At 37.8% G+C, this 18,687-nt stretch overlaps 1 protein-coding gene across 2 annotated transcripts; it reads left to right on the top strand.

The window, feature by feature from the left end:
• The first annotated feature begins 432 nt into the window (after nucleotides 1–432).
• Nucleotides 433–12,221, top strand: tlx2 (T cell leukemia homeobox 2). 2 transcript variants are annotated; one of them, XM_015012759.2, is made up of 5 exons: nucleotides 436–1,573; nucleotides 7,181–7,393; nucleotides 7,600–7,837; nucleotides 11,179–11,359; nucleotides 11,845–12,221. In XM_015012759.2, the coding sequence occupies exons 1-5, from the start codon at nucleotides 1,114–1,116 to the stop codon at nucleotides 11,854–11,856; spliced, it is 1,104 nt and encodes a 367-aa protein (XP_014868245.1). In that variant the 5' UTR covers nucleotides 436–1,113; the 3' UTR covers nucleotides 11,857–12,221. The 2 variants fall into 2 exon arrangements, with proteins under 2 accessions (XP_014868243.1, XP_014868245.1); XM_015012757.2 differs by lacking the exon at nucleotides 11,845–12,221 and having other exon boundaries at nucleotides 433–1,573; nucleotides 11,179–11,838.
• Nucleotides 12,222–18,687: the final 6,466 nt, after the last annotated feature.

The raw sequence follows: 18,687 nt of genomic DNA, 5'->3' as shown, positions 1-18,687 counted from the left end.
TAGTCCATACCTACTTCCGGTTTTAGTTTGGGATCAGAATTGTTTTTTTCATGGTGCATAAAAGAGATGGAATGCGCTGTGATAACGGTAGAAGGTTTGAATCAAATAGTCCCTGGACCTTTATCCAATGTTCAATAAGTAAATAAGCATGCTTTTAGATGATACATTTATAATAAAAAACATTGTGTGAGTCATTTATTGTAAAGAAATCTATGCTTGACCCGCTTAATCGAGAGCTCCTTCCGATTGATTGTTGCATCTTTAGTTTCAATTTGAAAGCGCACTACTGTTGGATTAAAACGCACAAATCCTAAAACACCAGAAAAGCTGTGCACAACATATGCTGCGGCCTCTTTAAGACATCCGAGCAAAACAACTGTCCTGATGGAGGGAGGAGGGGAGAATGAGGGATGAGAAGGAGGGCTGGCTGGCTGGAGGACCGAATGGCTGCTTTTTACGCTGTTACGCAGAGGGCAGGCTCACCTGCTGAAACGCTTGCAAGTGCACTTCGCCATTCAGCACAACAGAGCCCTCTTTCAGCGCTCACCTCCAATTAATATCCGAGCCTGCGAGGTCAGCGCTTTATTATTGTTGTTGTTGTTTTTCCTTTTTTCGCCCCGCTTGCTCGGGTTTGTCCCGGTTTTTCTTGCTTTGTTTTTGATCCGAGGAGCTCGGTTATTGTGCCATGTTTCCTGCGTATGGATTGCCTCTGCGATAGTAGGCGAACAAAGCGCATCAAGTCTCTCCAGAGAGCTGCTTCATTTCAGATTCACGGATTTTGGTCAGTGAGTAAACTTCTTTGGATAAACCACACGCATCGTCGACGGGTTTTCCTCGTTGATCAGCTCCTCGTTGCTAATTCACTTGGAAAGAGGGCTCTGTTAAAGATGGATAGGCTACGCCAGACGGATTGGCATTTAATTTAGGAAACACCCGATCCCAATGCTGGACAGAAATAATGGCATGATTTTGGATAGCACCGGACGCGTTATTGGTTTCCTGGGAGTTGATGCTTAAATTCAACAGAACATTCTTGTAAGAGCGAGTGCTTAATTTCCCCAGACTCGAAAATACTACAAATCTAAAATAGTGAGAACATCACTGAAATAAACTATGGAGCACACTGGGATCGAGGAGGTGAACCAGACGCACCAGCAGCAGCATGAGCCCATCAGCTTCGGAATCGACCAAATCCTCAACAGCTCGGACCAGTCCAGCGGCTGCATGTTGCCCAACCGGACCGGCGACCCGGATTACGCGCTGGCCCCCAACGTATACAGCAACGGCTACAACAGCGTCTACAACCCGGCCTGCTCCTACAACGTCAACATGAACATGAACGTCAGCATGAACATGAACATGAACGTAAACGTGAACTCCGGGAACTCGGGCGGGGTGATCCGGGTGCCGGCCCACAGACCGATGCCGCCTCCGCCTCCACCGTCGGCGGCTGCCGCGCCGCATCCGCCCCCCGGAATCCCCGCTGTGCCTGGCATGGGGATGGGCAACCCGGCCAACTTCACCTTCCCATGGATGGAGAGCAGTAGGAGGTTTGCCAAGGACAGACTAACAGGTAAAAAAAAAAAAAAAAAAAATCACCTGTTTTCTTTTTTCTTTCTTTCCAGATGGATTTACTTTACTATAAAATCAAATTCACACAATTTAGTCTCTAAATGGTACAAAGAGAAAATGAGGGATGGATTGTGCAGGCAAAGCGGAGATATGTTTTAATCTTTAGGTTGTAATCTGTAACGAATCATATAGGCGCTCACAGAGTCACTTTTATCATGCTGGAAGGGCAGCCTGATGAACGAGAGCTGAAATTGACACAGACGTGCTGATGAATCAGTATTGGACAATCACTCTCCGTTTACAGCGGATGACGGATAACGACGCTCCCCGCATTTTTTATGAAGAATGAATGATTTTTTTCTTCCTCTTTGAGACAATGGAGAAAAGAATGTGTCACAGAAATGTCATTATTATTATTATTATTATTATTATTATTATTATTATTATTATTATTATTATTATTATTATTATTATTATTATTATTATTATTGAAATAAAATAAAATTGAAATGAGTTCAGGATTGAACTCCAGTTATTCTGCTTAAAAATTAAACGCATTATGCTTATTTCGCTACTGCTTAAAATTATATTTTTTTTGACAGAATAATAACCCAAATGTTGCAATTAACTGTATGAGCTTCGTGATTTCTACTCATAATTTATTTGTTTAATAGAAACATAAATAATAAAAGTAATCGTAACATTTTACTAATTAAAATAAAACCTACTTTCTTATTTTAAAAACGAAAATTGACTATTTTTGGTGACATTTTATCAGTTTCTCTTAGTCTCATTATCTATTGCATATGGTTTAATATATTTTTATACGTGACCCACATACACAGATGTTTAAAAATAAAATAGAAAATGAACTGATTCCTTATTTGCCTTTTGAGTGGACTTTCCAAAGACTTTTGCTTTTATAGTTTTTAATATTGCAATTGCAGCATTAACACGTAATTAAGTTTGTTAAATAATAAACTGAGTTATAAAAACAAGCAGATATACATTTAAAGATTATGTGACTGCTGATTATTCTATAAACGGGCTAATCCCAAAATAAACGTTTTAATACTTTGATTCAGAGTTTTACTTTTTCAATAAGCGCTTAGATTTAAGATTAAAAATGATAAACTTACTGGAAATGCTCTTGCGCGTCATCCTCGCCACGCATTAAATATTCATATTTCTGCTCCTTCTGCTTAATTAATTATTCAATACTAGTGGACAATATGTCATCTGCAAAAAGATACAGTGTAAATAGACTTATCAATTTTACTCATAGTCACAGAGGGCCCTTCGTTTAACTTCTCTCGGCTTTGTGTAATTATTTTGCTGCTTATATTCGTCCCTCTGTATTGATCAGCCAAAGATCCGCAGCAGGAGAGCCTGCGTGGCTCTTCCTCTCATCAGGACGCAGAAACACTCCAGATTTGTCCTGTTTCTATAAAAACCTATAAATCATCTCTCCTCCTAGCAAGTTTGAATGTTTCTCCCCGTTTCGTTTTTTCTCCTCCTCGCCTCTCCAGGATGAAACCAGAGGAGGAAAAATGGCCTCCAGTGCAGCTCAAATCAGCTCAACGTTTTGCCAAAAGGCTTTCGGGCTGTGTAACTCTGGCGTTCATTGGAGCTCGTATAGCGCGGATGTAAACAAAACCCGGTAAACTGCGCCGCAGACTCTCGTTTTTCACGTAATATGGGCCAGAAATTCACCACCATTCATCACGGAGGCCAACGCAAAACCAGACAGGCGCTGAAAAAAATAATAAAAAAATGAAGATGTATACAGGACGTTATGAGCCTCAATCTGCAAAACGGACTGAGAGTCATAATCTAATACCCAATCACTCAGAGCTGATTTATATCATATTTTAGGTTTATTTTGCATAAAAATGATCAATTCATCCCGTAACCAATCCCTGTTGATGTGTGATAATATCTTGTTAAAATAGATTATACAGTTTAAAGTTTTAGGTTTACTTTTTCATTTTCTAAATTTGGTAGGGGGGGGGGGGGGGGTACCGCTCAGATTATCATTACAAAGAATGTGAATAAATATATATATATATATATATATATATATATATATATATATATATATATATATATATATATATATATATATATATATATATATATATATACATATATAATTTAAATTAGTTAATTGTTTTAATAAGCAAAATTAAAACGTGAAATTAAATATTAATAAAAGAAGCAAGAACGATACGTTCGATATTAAGTTGTTCAGTATGGAGTTATAATCTCAAACGTTAAAACACGTTAAAACAACCAACTAAATATGTAATAAATAAATAGTAAATGTAAACAATGTGTTAGATGAAATATAGTTTACAGTCGAATCTGAGCACGACTTATTTAAATTAATAAATCCGAGCAAAATCTAAGTAATCCAGGTAATGAATGACCAATTTCAGCATTTACACTTCCGCCAATAATAAGAGTAAAGATGATCATGATTATCATGCATCAATAATGTGGATTGTTGACGCATTTCAGTGTCATGATACAGATGAGCAGCTCCATAATTCACCCAGCAGCAATAAAGCATAATTAGAGTCTTTTCTCTCTGCAGTAAATGTTGTGTCTGAGAGCAGCGGAACTCCTCCCCGCGCTGCTTGTTTTTATTTCAGGGTGACGGAAAACAGAGTCCTCTCCTTTTTGTCCCGTGTTGTGTAATAAATAGCAATGTATGTTCACGTTATATTTCAATATCCCCCCTTAGAATCCTTCGCGGATATATTTATTAGATTGCTGCGGAGGTAATATCCGCAGTGGGGAAGGGAGGCGCTGTCACTGAGAAGTGTTATTAAGTATAAGTGGTTTTATTATGGGAAACATATTCTCCACGGTGGCATTTTATTTTTTCGATAATGCGTATGCTAAATTGTGTTACCGAGGAAAAAGATTTTGTATTTCCACCCGTTTCATTCTTCTTTTTCGCTTCTTCATCTAATAAAGAAGGAGTAAAAGTCCAATTATTCTGTAGAATTTCTGCTTTTATTTGCTTTTCCTTTTATGTTGGAAGAGTTTCATGTGACCCCATGAAGGATCCACACCACACAGGCTGTTAAACTTACTACACATTTCTATGTCAACACTATTAAATTGTTAATTATGAAATAAAATTACTAACACTGTTATTTTATTATAATATTTTTTATTATTAAATAAAACAGCTCCTTGAATTAATACAATGTTATTTATGGTATTTTTTACCACTGTAAATATAAAAATTCAAATACCTAATATTCTCAAGAAAATGTCACAAAATATGCTCATTCTACAAACAATTGAATTGTGCTTTGGCAATTTTGGCTATATACTATAAAACTTATTTTTCTGCCATTTCCTTGTATTCTGCACAGTTTCTACAACCTTAGGTCATGAAAGCTTTTACAGCTGGCTCATGCATTACAGCAGCACATGTGTGATACAAGTTCAGCTGCATTTCAGAGACTGTAAGGCAATGCCTTGCTGCAGTCGGCATCTCCAAAAGAGCCTGTAGCTTGTTTGGTTGCCTCTGAACGTGCTCGTATGTGCCTGGCCCATTAGTTAGGCCACAGATGGCCTGAAATAGCCTCCTAATGTAGGATTATTTGGCCAGACCTGCTGCTGGGAGCAACAACAGGCCTCCTCCGTGTTCTCCCTCCGTGACCTGTAAGGCTCCAAGCTGATTTAAGCAACAATTTCTCTAAAAATCAAGGATAATGGCTATAAAGGTGTTGCAGTCCACTTATAGTGAAGTTATAGAAATAAAACCGCGTTTTTGTTTGTGTAAAGTCTTGATTAAATACCAGAGAGGGTTATCCATGTCCCAAAAGGTGCATCAGTTGGGTGCAATTGCCGTTTTATTGTTATTGAGCGATTATCAAAGTGAACACATAATGTTAAGTTGTATTATGATCCAATAAAAATATCACAGAAGATTAAAAATAACAATAAGAGGAGGAAACGGAGAGGTCAGGGTTAGGCCTGCTTTCTGTGTCAGACTCTAAATGTGTGCTGCTAATTCACACAGCGCCGACGTAAACTTTATGTGACCCACTGTTACAGCAGAATCTAGTTGCTCATCTGTTCTTTACAAATCATTTGCTCGTGTGCGCCTCAATTTGCCAATCGTGTTCAGCACCATCAGGGGACTCGCGCAGCTCCTTGGAAATGACTGCAGCACGGATAATAGCTTCGTGTTCCATTTCCCATCCAAATTGTCATCGTGTGTGCGGGCAAATGAATTTTCAGCTTGCTGAAACTCTGATAGCAGCAGCCCCGGGGGGGACACCTATGCAGATGTTTTCATATTCATTTTGGCTCCTAGTGAGCTTCTCTGACAAAACAAAAACAAATAAACAGCCTGTAAGACAGCAGGAAAACAGCTTGCTGGGGAAGAACGACACAAACACACACTGCTTGTTTTATTTTTTTCTTTTCTCTTTTTTTTAGCATTTGATTTCCATTCAGCTTCAGAAGGAGAATGTGGGCTGCAGAGTGGATCTATGGCCGACGATCTCATTACATTTATTGATCACCTGTTTACCCACGGCTGACAAAATAGACAGGATTCATAGATATTTTATGATGCAGAGGATAAGTTGTCACTAATACCCTGCATGTGAGGTTCGGAAAACACAAACTGTGTGCATTTTATCTTTAGCTCAGCCCTGAACAAGTCGGATTTAACCAATAGTGGTTTTTATGCTTCTTTTAATTGAGAGTAGTCCAAATGCTTTTTGTGTGCTTTTACAAACCAATCAGAGGAAAGGTTTTATGAATTTCAAATTATATTTCAAATGATCCAGTTCAGGTTTAATTAGTCAGAATATTTTAGATTTTGAAGTGAATTCGGTTTATTTATATACTATCAAGTTATAACAGCAATAGTCAAGAACTCTTAAAAACAAAAAGAATAAAACATCCCTTTAATTAGTGCTACGCTGAATAGCTGCAGTCCACAGCGATGCATTCTTAAGCTTTCACCTTGCTAACCTCAGAGGGGAATCCATCCATCATTTACCAGACATGCAAAAAAGCAATTTGTCATGTTGGGTGTAACTGAGAAAGTGTTTTTCTTTTTTTTTTCTGTCATCCTTGTCAGAATGGCGCCCTGAGTAGTTAGCCACATAACAGATATCGAAAGCATTGTGCAGAGAAAATTAGTGTCTACATGCAAACCATTTCACTTGACAGATGTAACATTTTAAAGGTTTGGTGACAGAATTAAATGCTTTTTGTGCAAATATCCATTTTGTTTAAGCCTGATTGTGCTTTGTTTTAACAGAATTTGCTCCTAGCTTCTTTGTTTTTACGTTCCAGCTCATTCAAACTTTCTCTGGATGGCCTGTTTGTGCTTAATTTATCTTTATAACCCTACAAGTCTGCTCTCATTTTCTCTGAATGAGCCATATCTCATTTTGTGGTAAAAATGACCAACTTTAAGAGAGCAGCAGTAAATGTCATTAAAATAGAGTCTGTTCATCATTCAGGCCCTCTTCATATGATTAGCTGCTATGGGTCGGTGCCAGCCCGACTGCTGCTGCTGCTGCTGTACTCCAGATGTGGGACCTGACTGTGTCTCCCTTTCCTTTAGGGGAGGAGGCAGAGGAGAGCCGAGCTGGGGAGGCCACAGGGGGGCCGGAGGCTGCCGGGTCCCTCTGTCCTCTCCCCAAGGGAGACATCGGCAGGGTCCCTGTCTGGAGCACGGTGGAGACATTAGCAAAATGCTATTACCCAGAACTCGCTCACCTGCGAGACAGCAATGGTCTTCTGGCAGACTATCCTTTTCCAAAGGGGGCTTGCCCAGGTGAGTCTCCCCCAACAATTAAATAATCATATTTTATCAAATCAGATCTCTTTTAAACGCTGTGTTTGATATGAGTGCTGCTTATTCATCTATGTTTTGTATTTTCTGTGTTGTGTCGATGAGTCTTCAAAAAACTATAAAACATAATTTATATCTTAAATTTTGTTCAAGTGAAAAAAGTTATTTTTTCCTGCCCAATTTTCCAGCCGCCCTCTCACCCTTCTCGGTGACCCGCCGCATCGGCCACCCCTACCAGAACCGGACGCCGCCCAAGAGAAAAAAGCCCCGCACGTCCTTCAGTCGGGTGCAGATCTGTGAGCTGGAGAAACGCTTCCATCGGCAGAAGTACCTGGCGTCAGCTGAGCGTGCCACTCTGGCGAAGGCCCTCAAGATGACAGATGCACAAGTCAAGACCTGGTTTCAGAACAGGCGGACAAAATGGCGGTAAGACTGAAGAAAGGGGAAGGGGTGTTCATTTCTGTTTTCCTCACTTCAAATCGGATCCCTTAAAGCAAAACAAAGAGATTTAAGTCATTTTACCTGACAAGGATGTCAGCTTTTACTTCTGTCATAAACTGACAGCTCTGGATGTCACCTCCTTTTTAAACTGCTTACCTACGTCTTACTTTAAGCACAATGGCCTGAAGCTGAAGCATTGAAGAGCTTGTAAAACTCAACACCTATTCTGCTTAGCTTAGCTGCCTGTCGAGGCCGGTTCGCTTGACCAAGCACAATTACTGGTGAGGCTCCTGAAAGGCCTTTTAGAAACCTGCTGTCCAAAGCAATACTGAAACACTCACAGGAGGAGCCGTCTGCCAAATCCATACACACACATACACACACACATGCTTTTTCACTTCATTCTAACTGTTGTTTATAGTCATTTGGAGGTAAACGAGTAGAAAATTAAATTATAATGCCCTGCCCATTGTTAAAGGAGCAGGACGCATATTTCAAAAGCAAATTACAGAGAGCTAAATTACCTTAAGTCATTACCTTAAGGGTTTTTATGTTTAAATGACCCTAATGCTTTTTAAATGACTTTATTTTTTTATAACCGTTGCAGTTAGAAAACAGGTAAAAGTTTCTGCAGGTTGGAGTAAATTTATTGATACAGTACAAATTTAATACCACCTCCTTTCTTAAATTACAACCACAAAGTTGGTTGCATATTTTTGGGATTCTGTGTGGGAGAGAAACACAACATAATGTTTGATTTTGACATGCACAGAAAATGATGAATGAAGCAGGAATTTGAGTTGTGAATTAAAATCTAAAAAGTGTGGCTTAGATTCATTCATATAGTAGAGAGGAAATTACAATTTACAAGTGTCTTATGGCTTTGCAGCTTTACATGTCTATAAACTACAAGTTTTTCTTTTGATTTTAATTTTCTTTTCAAAAGAGTTGCTATGAAGATGAATTTGTAAGTATTGGCACAAACTCTCAGTTAGAGTTTGGTCAAACCTTCTCTAAACCAGCTCCTTGCAGCTCTGGCTTTATGTTTAGCATCTCCTGCTCTCTAATCATTTTCCCTTTAACTTTGGAAAGCTTCCCCACAGCATGATGCTATCAAACTCCATTTCCTAACGAAGCAATGTCTACAGACAATTGGTTGCTTTGAATTTTATTTGGTGCTATAAAAGAGAAAGGGCCTGAATGCAAAATGCAAAAAAAAAAGGAAAACGTTTTTCTATTTAATAGTTATGCATTATTTTAAGGTGGAATGTCAAAAAAAATTCAAATACAAAATATTTTAAAGTTTGTTGCTTTTACATAAATTATTCTAAAAAGGTTAGAATGGCATAAATACTTTTGTTAGGTTCTGTAGTTTGTTGTATTTTGCTGCAGAAAAAGAAAAAAAAAACTGCTTTTACATGAAAATCCTCCAAACAATTACATCATCCAGTCTGAGTCTGCACCACCGGTTGTAATAAAATGAGTCTGCTCACAATAAAACACCAGCAAAGCGTATCCTGACTGAGCGCCATGTCACAAGCGCAACGGGGGAATTGGCTTAACTCATTTTTCTGATTCCTACTTTTGCTGAGATTTATGCCACGCTCCCCCCGTTAGTCTTGCTTCTGATCGGATGAGCGTGAGGGATGTCTTTGCGTGACGACCACGCTGGTAACAAGACGATGATCGAATCAACAGCCGGGGAATCGGATTATGATAATGCTGTTAACAATAATGTGTGGCTAATGGATGGAGGTTGGTGTGCGTGAAAGAGGGGGTGTTCAGAGGTGTGCTCCTGACTCCTACCTACCATTCAGATTTCGCTGTTGAGCAGCTTTTTTTGTTCACTACTCTCCTTTCTGAAGATTTATTGCTACAATTTGCACAAACATCAAGAACAGAGTCCTAAATTACTAATGTTTCAAACACGTGATTGATCTGAATGTTAAGGTTAGTTCTTTAATCATATAGATTCTAAATAAAATCAATATTTCACCTACATCCAAGGAGAAACGGAGGTACATTTAGGAACTCAAATATCCCCATGTCAGTATTAGCTCCTCCACTAATGGTCCTACCGGATGTACAGGATGTGCTTTACTGGTGTTGCTCTGAAATAAACAGAAAAGCAGATGTAAGTTTTCACCTTGAGGCACACCCTCCCACCGCTCCTCCCGAGCTCTTGTGACTCGTGTCAATCAGCCTGGAGCTAATCCTGCAGGAGCTGAATAAATATTCAGGTGGAGCAACCAGTTTGCAGATGAGCAGCTTTTCACCTGCAATGCGTTTCCCTTTCTGTTTGCAGCCTTGCTCTCTGCATAACGGTAGACTCATCAGAAAAAATATTATTAATGATCTTTCTAGGAAATTGATGTTAGTAAAAGCTTTACCATTTCTGCCATTTTGTAAGGAAACTTAAGTTTGTTACGAATTACTTTTTTAATTAAATTCCAGCAGTACCTGATTTTAGCACTTTAGTTTATGACTTCTTAGAATGAGCAATTACTGTAAATACATGTTTTTCTTTTTTATTTACAATAAATAAATAAATAAAACTAAAGAAATGGTGAAAATAATTTTTTACTTTAATTTATTATTTTGTTCCTTTTTCGTGGAAATATAATTAAGATGTTCTTTCTTTAGAGCATTTTGGCTGTAAAACATTTTCTGATTAATTATTTTTCTTAGAATTTACCTTTTCATAATGCAGTTATTTTGATATTTTAATACACTTTGTATAATAGTTTTCTATTTTTTAACAGTGTAGTCAAGACATTACTTTTTATTTATTAAATAAAAATACAAAAATAACAGCAAAAAAAGGAATTCCTAAAAAATAGATATTTGCAGCCAACATATTTTATTGTTATAATTTTTTGTTCATAATATCTGTTCTATCTTAGTTTTTTCTGCAATGTTTTTATTGTGAATTTTATATTTTGTCAGATTTAGTTTTTTGCCAATTCATATTCTGCACATGAATTGGTTCATTCATGTGCAGCATGCATTGTTTTCCTTTATCCTATTTTTAATATGTTTCAGAACTGAATTTTTAAGGTCACCAAATTGTTTGCACAAATTTAAATGTCTATATTGGTTTTGCCCTATTTTATTGTTTTAGGCAAGTCAAATAAATAAATTACAAAAAAAACAAACAAACAAACAAAAAAAAACTAACCAGCCCAAATTAATTACTGGATTTGATACCCTGCTTAAAATGCAATGATTTAACATGATTTTAATTTTCTGTACATACCTAATAAAACAAAGCATAATTTTGGTTTAAAAGCATTCTCGGCTCACCGTCCGTCTCCTCCTTCCTACAGGAGACAAACTGCAGAGGAAAGGGAGGCTGAGAGGCAGCAGGCCAACCGGCTGATGCTGCAGCTTCAGCAGGAAGCTTTCCAGAAGACGTTGAGCCAGCCGCTGCAGCCAGATCCCCTCTGTCTGCATAACTCCTCCCTCTACGCCCTGCAGAACTTGCAGCCTTGGGCAGAAGACAATAAGGTGACCTCCGTCACCTCTGTGGCTTCTGTGGTGTGACCGTGTGGGTGTGAATGTGTGTCTGGAAGAGAAAAGGGAGGGAGGGGACAGGGACAAAGTTTGGAATGAAATGCCTATATCCAAGTGCCGTCAGAATAAAAAGGACAAAAGTGAGGAAATTCCTCATTTTCTTCTAAAATCTTCTCACTAATCTGGAAGATCATAGACAAAGGAAAATGGTGCTTGCTTTGCAGGGAAAGACTGAGTGGACATTGTGCTTCCTCACTCACTGATCATTACAAGCAACATGGTGGGGGAGCGAACGTAGACAGAGACGGCTATATGTTACTGTCAGGATCTACAGAAACACACTGTGTGGACCTCAGAGCACAGGAGCCGCACTTAGATGCTGTTTGTCAAAATTAAGCAAGTCTACAAGTGTTATCTAAGAAATCTAAAGTCTGTTGAGTCATACCCTGCCTTACACCAAGTTTCCGCTTTTCCTTCAGCTGTCGGTCTAAAAGAGAAGAAGGCACTTTCCCCACTAAGTGCCAGGAAACAAATGGACACCTCTGTACATGCCCAACTACTGAGACTGCCCCTCATTTGCCTCCGGATCCATCCTGCAAGGCAGCAGGAGGCTCATTGCCAGTGACGGAAAATATACAGCCTCCATTTTTTCGCTTATGACTTTGTACAATGTAGTAAAATGCATGTTTCAATCCTTTTCTGTGTGCACTCGGAGGACCCACCGAAGTCAGCTGGGGTCGAGGTGGATCTCCTCCCCAGCTACGGAGCTCAAGTGGTAGTGGATTGGTCCTGATGATGGATTCCTCATTATGTTAAAAAAGTGTTTTATATTAAAAGATATTGTGACTTTTTGAAATGATGACCAACTTCTCTGCTTCTCTTGCCTCTTTCTGTTGTTTGTTGGGTTCTTTCACCAACTGACTGTGTTTTTTATCTCCATTATGAAAAAGACGCAATAATGCTTTATGATTTTTAGGAAGCAGTCAGCCTCATGGGATTTACTTGTGATTACGCATTAAAGTTTCAAACCACCCAAAGGTAAGATGCCAACAGACCTGCATCTGTAAGAGAGCACAGTAGCTATTTTTTAATCCATAAAAACTGATGACTACAGCTCCCATGTGTGCATGTGGAGCAGGGCGGTGCCAAACGACAGTATGAAAAACCCTCCATGGATAAATTAAAGTTTGAAATCAATACCAGCACAAGCTGAAACGTGGGGACAGAGAAAACTATGAGTTTTTCTTTTGTACTGCATAGGTTTAAAATGAGGAAACCTGGATTTGTTTGTTTGTTTTCTGCAATTTACTGTTTTCTAATTTTAAAGGAGCATTTGTTCAGCGGATCAGGAAGAAAACTTAATTACATTATATTTGTGTCATTCCTCCAGGTTGTCTCACACTTTCCAGTCTTCCTGTTTGCCTTGTCTCTTTTGGCTGTAAATGAAGATAAATACTTGCATTAATAGGGCTATTTTTTGTATAAAAATATATTTATATTTTGTGCAAGGTAAATCGACCTTGCACAAATAATTAATAACTCAGTGTTGGGGAAAAGCATTGTTTTTAGAGATTTTTTGGTTCATTTACACACAGTATCATGCAAAAACAGAGATAATCAGATTTTCTTCATTAAGCAAAACAACTATTCAAACCAACCTGGCCCTAATTTGAAAAATATTTAGACCCTTTGTTAAATTATAGATTAGCTATGATCAACAAACATTTTGAATCTGGGTTCAGTTTCATTAGCCAAACCCACTATTTCCTAATTGTAAAATCATAAAATCTCTTAAAAAGAAATAAAATATTTTAAAAATGATTGGGACTCCAGCAAACCCAAGTGAAGGAACTTTACCCAAACATGGAGAAAATATGAAACCCTAGTAAATCTCAGTGCCTTGCCTACCTAAATTACTCCCAGAATGCATCAGCAACTCATCCAGAAGGTGAAAAAATCCTGAAAAAACATCCAAAGCACTTAGTGCATCAATTGACTCACTTAAGGTCAGAGTTCATTAACTACAGACAAACTGGGTAAAAATGACATCCATAGGAGAGTTCCCCGGTCAAAACCACAGCTGATCATGAAGAAAACAAAGACCCAACTCACATCTTCCCATAAACTGGCACAAAAGATTCTGGGGAAAATATTCTGTGTACTGACAAGGTGAATGTAGAATATTCTGGAAACTGTGCTTCTTGTTACATTATAAAACAAATGTATAATTTCAAAAACATCAGCTCAGAAGTCAAACATGGTGGTGGCAGAGTGGTGGTCTGGGGAGGCTTTGCTGCTTCAGCACCTGTACAGCTGCTGTAACTGAAATGGGATGAATTCTGCTTCCTGTTAGAAAATCCTGAAGGGAAATGCCCAGCTATCAGCCGTTCAGTTCAAGAACACATTGGTTATGCTGTTGGACAATTATCAAAAGCACACCAGCAAGTCTGACTTGTGATGGCTAAAAAAAGTAAAAAGTAAAACAAGTTAAAAAAAAAAGAAAAAAGTAAAAGTAAAGGCTAGTCAAAGTGACCTTTCAGGCTGTTCAGGTTAACAAACCTGCACTGTGCTTGAATTTAAACAGCTGAAGAGCGATGTTACAAACTCATTGCTTGTTATTGTAAATGGCTGATGGGATGTGAAGGGCAGCACAAGCAGTTATTAGAGTGAGGACCCCAAACTGTATGTGTCCTCATCTTCTGTGCCTTTCAAGTGAAGTGGGCGTGGCCAGGTGTCAGTGGGCTACTGTTCCCAGTCAAAACTGGGTTTTAGCTTTGCTCCAGTCCAGGTTTGGTTCGTGTTTAATTTTTGTTTTGACTTGTTTGTTTTAAAGTTTTGTATTTTGTGTTTAATTATTAATGTTTTTGTTGTTAATTGGTCGTGGTGTGTCCTGTTTTAATCATGACCTCAGAGACTTTAGTATTTAGAGGAACATGACTTGAGCCAAGTTGATTTGGACAGGTTTTTCTCTTCATTTAATGAAATCATTGAAAAGTTTTTTGTTTTTTTTATTTACTCTGGTTATGTTTGTCAAATGTTGTAATTTGTTTTATGTTCTGAAAGTGGGACAGAAGGAATAACTTTCAGAAAACTTCATTTGAATAGTTCCAGCATTACTTGCCTAAACTCAAGTGAACCTGATTCCATGCTGGTATTATTTATCAACTAAATGTAATGCTAGAACGGAAAAGCTGTGTTTGGAAACTAAGTACCTCTAAATATGGAGGAGCGGAGTTGGTAAGCTGCTCTGATACGGATGTGTGTTAACACAATTTCTTTCCCTTTGAGCAATAAGGTCATTTCCATGCTCTTTGTAATACAGATCAGATCATCCAATGCTTTGAGTTCCTTCTGTATATAACATGAGATTTCTAGATTTATGTTTCTTGAATAACGAGACCAAATAGAGATGTTTAGTGAAATAAACGCAGCACATCAGTAGAATTATCTCATAATGTCTACCAAGCATGGTGGTGGAAGGGTGAAGCTTGGGGATTGTAGTCTCTGAATCTTCTCTCCAACAGCTCATGTTTGGCTAAAACTGGTTCCCGCTAACAATAGAGCAATATTGTATAAAAAACGTTACGTCTCAAAATTCCTCCCCCAGCGATATGTGAGAATGATAAAGCCATGAAGATACCATCGGGCGCTTGCTGCTAAACGTGGGTGTGCAACCATCTTGCATCACTTAGTACCTCCACAGTTTTTGCTTCAACACTAGTGACAGTGTGGAATCTCTTGTGTGTTTCTAAACTCTAAGAGTTTGATTTTGATTATTCTAGAACCTGGGTAAGATCAAATCATTATCATTCCTCATTGACATGGAAAAATAACATCAATTACAAGAGGGCGCACATTTTTACTGTAACTGTGTGTGTGTATATACTGCAGCATGACAATAATGTTTTAAACTGAGTGTCGTTTGTCTTGGGAAAACAATCATTCCTGTTTTGGAGCGCCGCTCCTCCACCCTTTTGTCTGGTCTGATTGTTGTCTTTAAGAGTCCTCGCCAACCTCCACACAGACAGTCGTAAACATCTCGCTATCAATGCATCCAGTTTATCGTGGAAGTGTTTATCATCTCAGTCATAACAAAAAACAGCCTGTTTAGAAAAACAGTAAACACATCATTTACGTTCCCTGCTTGTAAATTAGCCATCATCGCCACAAACGTCCCAAAAAACGCTCCCTGTTGTACTCCGTCTCTTCTTCATGGCACCAAATCGCTCGTTTTTACTGGACTGTGAGCACAACACTGGCCTCTTGTTAGCCTTGGCTGTACCTGCTGATGACAAATACCACATTTCACAAGGAGTGTGTGTTTTGCTTAAGCCTCCTCATATTTGCTTTGAGCAGTTTGACGATGTGGTTCGAAACAGCTGTCTGCATGTGCACCCACCCCAGACAACCTGACACAGTGCCGGAGTAAGTCAGGTTTTCAGGACGTCTTGCCTGGTTAGGATCCTGTCAGTAGCAGGCAGATCTCCAGGTGACGCCTTCTCAACCCCCATTTCCTCCTCTCCATCCTGCTTTCATCTCTCACCCCCAGAGACCTTGAAGACGTGACTTGGCCCATTTCAGAAAAATTCCTGCGTTTGCTGTTTTCATACCCGTGCTTTGTGTTTTCCTACAGGTGCTTAAAGATTTTTTTTTTTATGTTTTTCTTTTTTTTGTTGCTTTCTCACTGTCTTCCTTCTGCCACCAAACGCTGTGTCCTTATCCAATAAAATGTCACCACACGAGAAGAGCAAGCACACAAGGCTCACACTCTATCAGGCTTCCTATCAAGCACTTTGTTTTGAACAGAGGCACCTAAAAGCTATTCACTGCACAGAGTTATGTGTCACGCTCTGTCTATGCTCATCCGTTGTTTCTTTTCTTGAGCAATAGAGTAAACATTTAAGGCAGCTGTTACAATTTCTGCTACTTTATCACTGAAAAGCATTAAAGTCTTAGTTCTAAATCGATTTGCAAAACTATTCAGTTTTGTTGCTATCAGATAAAATTGTTTTGCATTAGCAGTAAAATCCATTCACCATTTATAAAAACTGATTGACACCTGCCTATAAGGAATAATTTAGTGACTTTAACTTTCTGACTACCAGATGTAATAATATCACTCCATGGTGCTTATAACCAGTTTTATGCTTTGACAGCTGCTTGATTTCAGTAAAAAGCAAACGCTATGAGAAAGTGCCGAAGTGTATTAGCTCACTTCTAATGTGCTGACATGCAAAGCTTTGTTGACAAAAGCCTTCATGGTCCTTGACAATGAAATCCTGCCACGGTCCGTTAGCTTGAGTCACTTGGAAAATAATAAAAAACAACGGATATTTAAAAGGAATTATATTGAAGACAAACATGGGCACTGTGGATGTTATCGTACTTATATATGCATGAAAGAATCCTGTATTCTCATGATATTTGGTCAGTAACAGCATAAAGGATTCTTCAAAGGCAAATTTAATAAAAGAACAAACATGAGCAAAATGAAACACTTTTAAGGTCTGGTGAAAAGTGGGAAGCAAAACAAATAGATTATTTTTCAAATGTAATTTCTGGAGAATTGTCTTCTGTTTGATTTGGCTTCTGAACAGAAATACAGCTAAATGTATTGTTCATAATTTGGGAGTAGAAAATGTTTGCAGTTGTAACTGGTTCAAACAGATAGACTGACTTCTTCTTATACTCTATACACTGTAGGAATTAAAAACAACATGATTTGGGTTATATTTTCTACCCATAGGTGTGACCTAGACTACTTGGGTTTGTTTTCTATTCTAAAAACAAAGGGATACAAACGACATTTAACCGTGCATATACATACTCACAGCTAAGGGTAATTTAGAGTAACCATTCTACCCCTGCATGCATGTTTTTGGACCATAGCAGGAGAAATATGCACAGAAAATCCACAGAAAACCCCTCACTGTGATAAAAGTTCTTCAGTAATAGTTCTGATGCTGAAAGTGTTAAAAGTTCCAGTTTTTATTAAAAAATTGTTTTTGATAAAAATCTAATTCCTTATTGTATGGTATCTTTTACAATTCAAGTTTTACAAATAGAAAGATACTGTGACCAGAGTGTTTAGGTATGCACACAGTTAAACTAATGCAGTAACTACCATCAACATCAGAACATAGCATCATTTCATAATCTTCCACTAATTCTATCTTATCAACAATGATGAAGCAAAATGTGTTTCAGAAATATACTATAGTATAGTGTGAGATGTACAATGCAATTTTTTAACATGAGTTAAAAAATTAGCACATTTTAACTCTTTATTTTCAAGGAGTAAAACTAATAACACTGTAATCAGGAGAATATATTGTGAAATATTAAGAAAAGTGTTTGTAATTTATTGTTTCATAAGGTAAGTGTGTTCAGTTTTAAATTTCAGCACAAATAAGTCATGAAGTTATAAAGTTTAATTCCAAAAAATTGTGTCAAACAAATATAATTTTTTTAGCATTCAGCAGTAAAACATCTTTAAAAATGATTAATATTATCTGAAGTTTTTTCATACTCTGCTGTTCATACAAACAGGTGTATACACGCAAAAAATCTACCAAAAACACAAAGAAGATGGCTGATGAATCAATAAAGAAATAAATCAAAAATGAAAGCAGAGCTGAAGAAATAGGAAAAAAAATATTTGTCATCTAAAATATTGGTATTTGCAATGTAATGCAATGTATATATATATATATATATATATATATATATATATATATATATATATATATATATAAGCAAAAAAAACTTGTTTAAATGTGTTAAATATCCATCCATCCATTTTCTTTACACCCTTGTCCCTTAGTGGGGTCGGGAGGGTTGCTGGTGCCTATCTCCACTATCTCCAGCACAGACAAGATATTTCTAAATTTACATTTTAGAATCATCAACAGTTAGCAGCAGGAAACTCCAGTCTCTGACTAACCGGCAGCTGTTTTAGGTGAAGAATGATGAGCTCTTTCAATTCGCTGACAGCTCAACACTAAAATAACCTGCTAGCACAAAACACTGGTACCCATCTCCTCCTTTCACTTACACGTTTCGGTTATATATGCACACATTTGCATACACAAACAGAAATACAAATACAGACTTCAGTACCGGATTAAAACCTACCAACCACATTTCAGCATGAACAGAGCAAATCATCATACTAATAATGCTCCAAAGTACAATATTGACTTTTACTGTTATGGTTTGTTAAATATGTAAATATGAGGGACAATATTAATTTAGATCATTAGTTTGAAGATGCATAGCAAATATGATAAATACTTTTTGTCAACATCATGCCCCTTCTGCTT

Source organism: Poecilia mexicana, unplaced genomic scaffold, assembly GCF_051168715.1.
Source record: "Poecilia mexicana isolate PSO_F unplaced genomic scaffold, ASM5116871v1 scaffold_10, whole genome shotgun sequence".
Taxonomy (NCBI): domain Eukaryota; kingdom Metazoa; phylum Chordata; class Actinopteri; order Cyprinodontiformes; family Poeciliidae; genus Poecilia; species Poecilia mexicana.
The sequence above is the reverse complement of the archived record's forward strand: the minus strand, read 5'-3'. Positions and strand labels throughout refer to the sequence as shown.

Bases quoted from the DNA above. Each gene is read 5' to 3' on its own strand.
- tlx2 (XM_015012757.2), top strand. From the start codon at position 1,114: ATGGAGCACACTGGGATCGAGGAGGTGAACCAGACGCACCAGCAGCAG. The intron at 1,574-7,180 runs GTAAAAAAAAAA...CCTTTCCTTTAG, and splicing joins TGCCAAGGACAGACTAACAG to GGGAGGAGGCAGAGGAGAGC. The intron at 7,838-11,178 runs GTAAGACTGAAG...TCCTTCCTACAG, and splicing joins AACAGGCGGACAAAATGGCG to GAGACAAACTGCAGAGGAAA.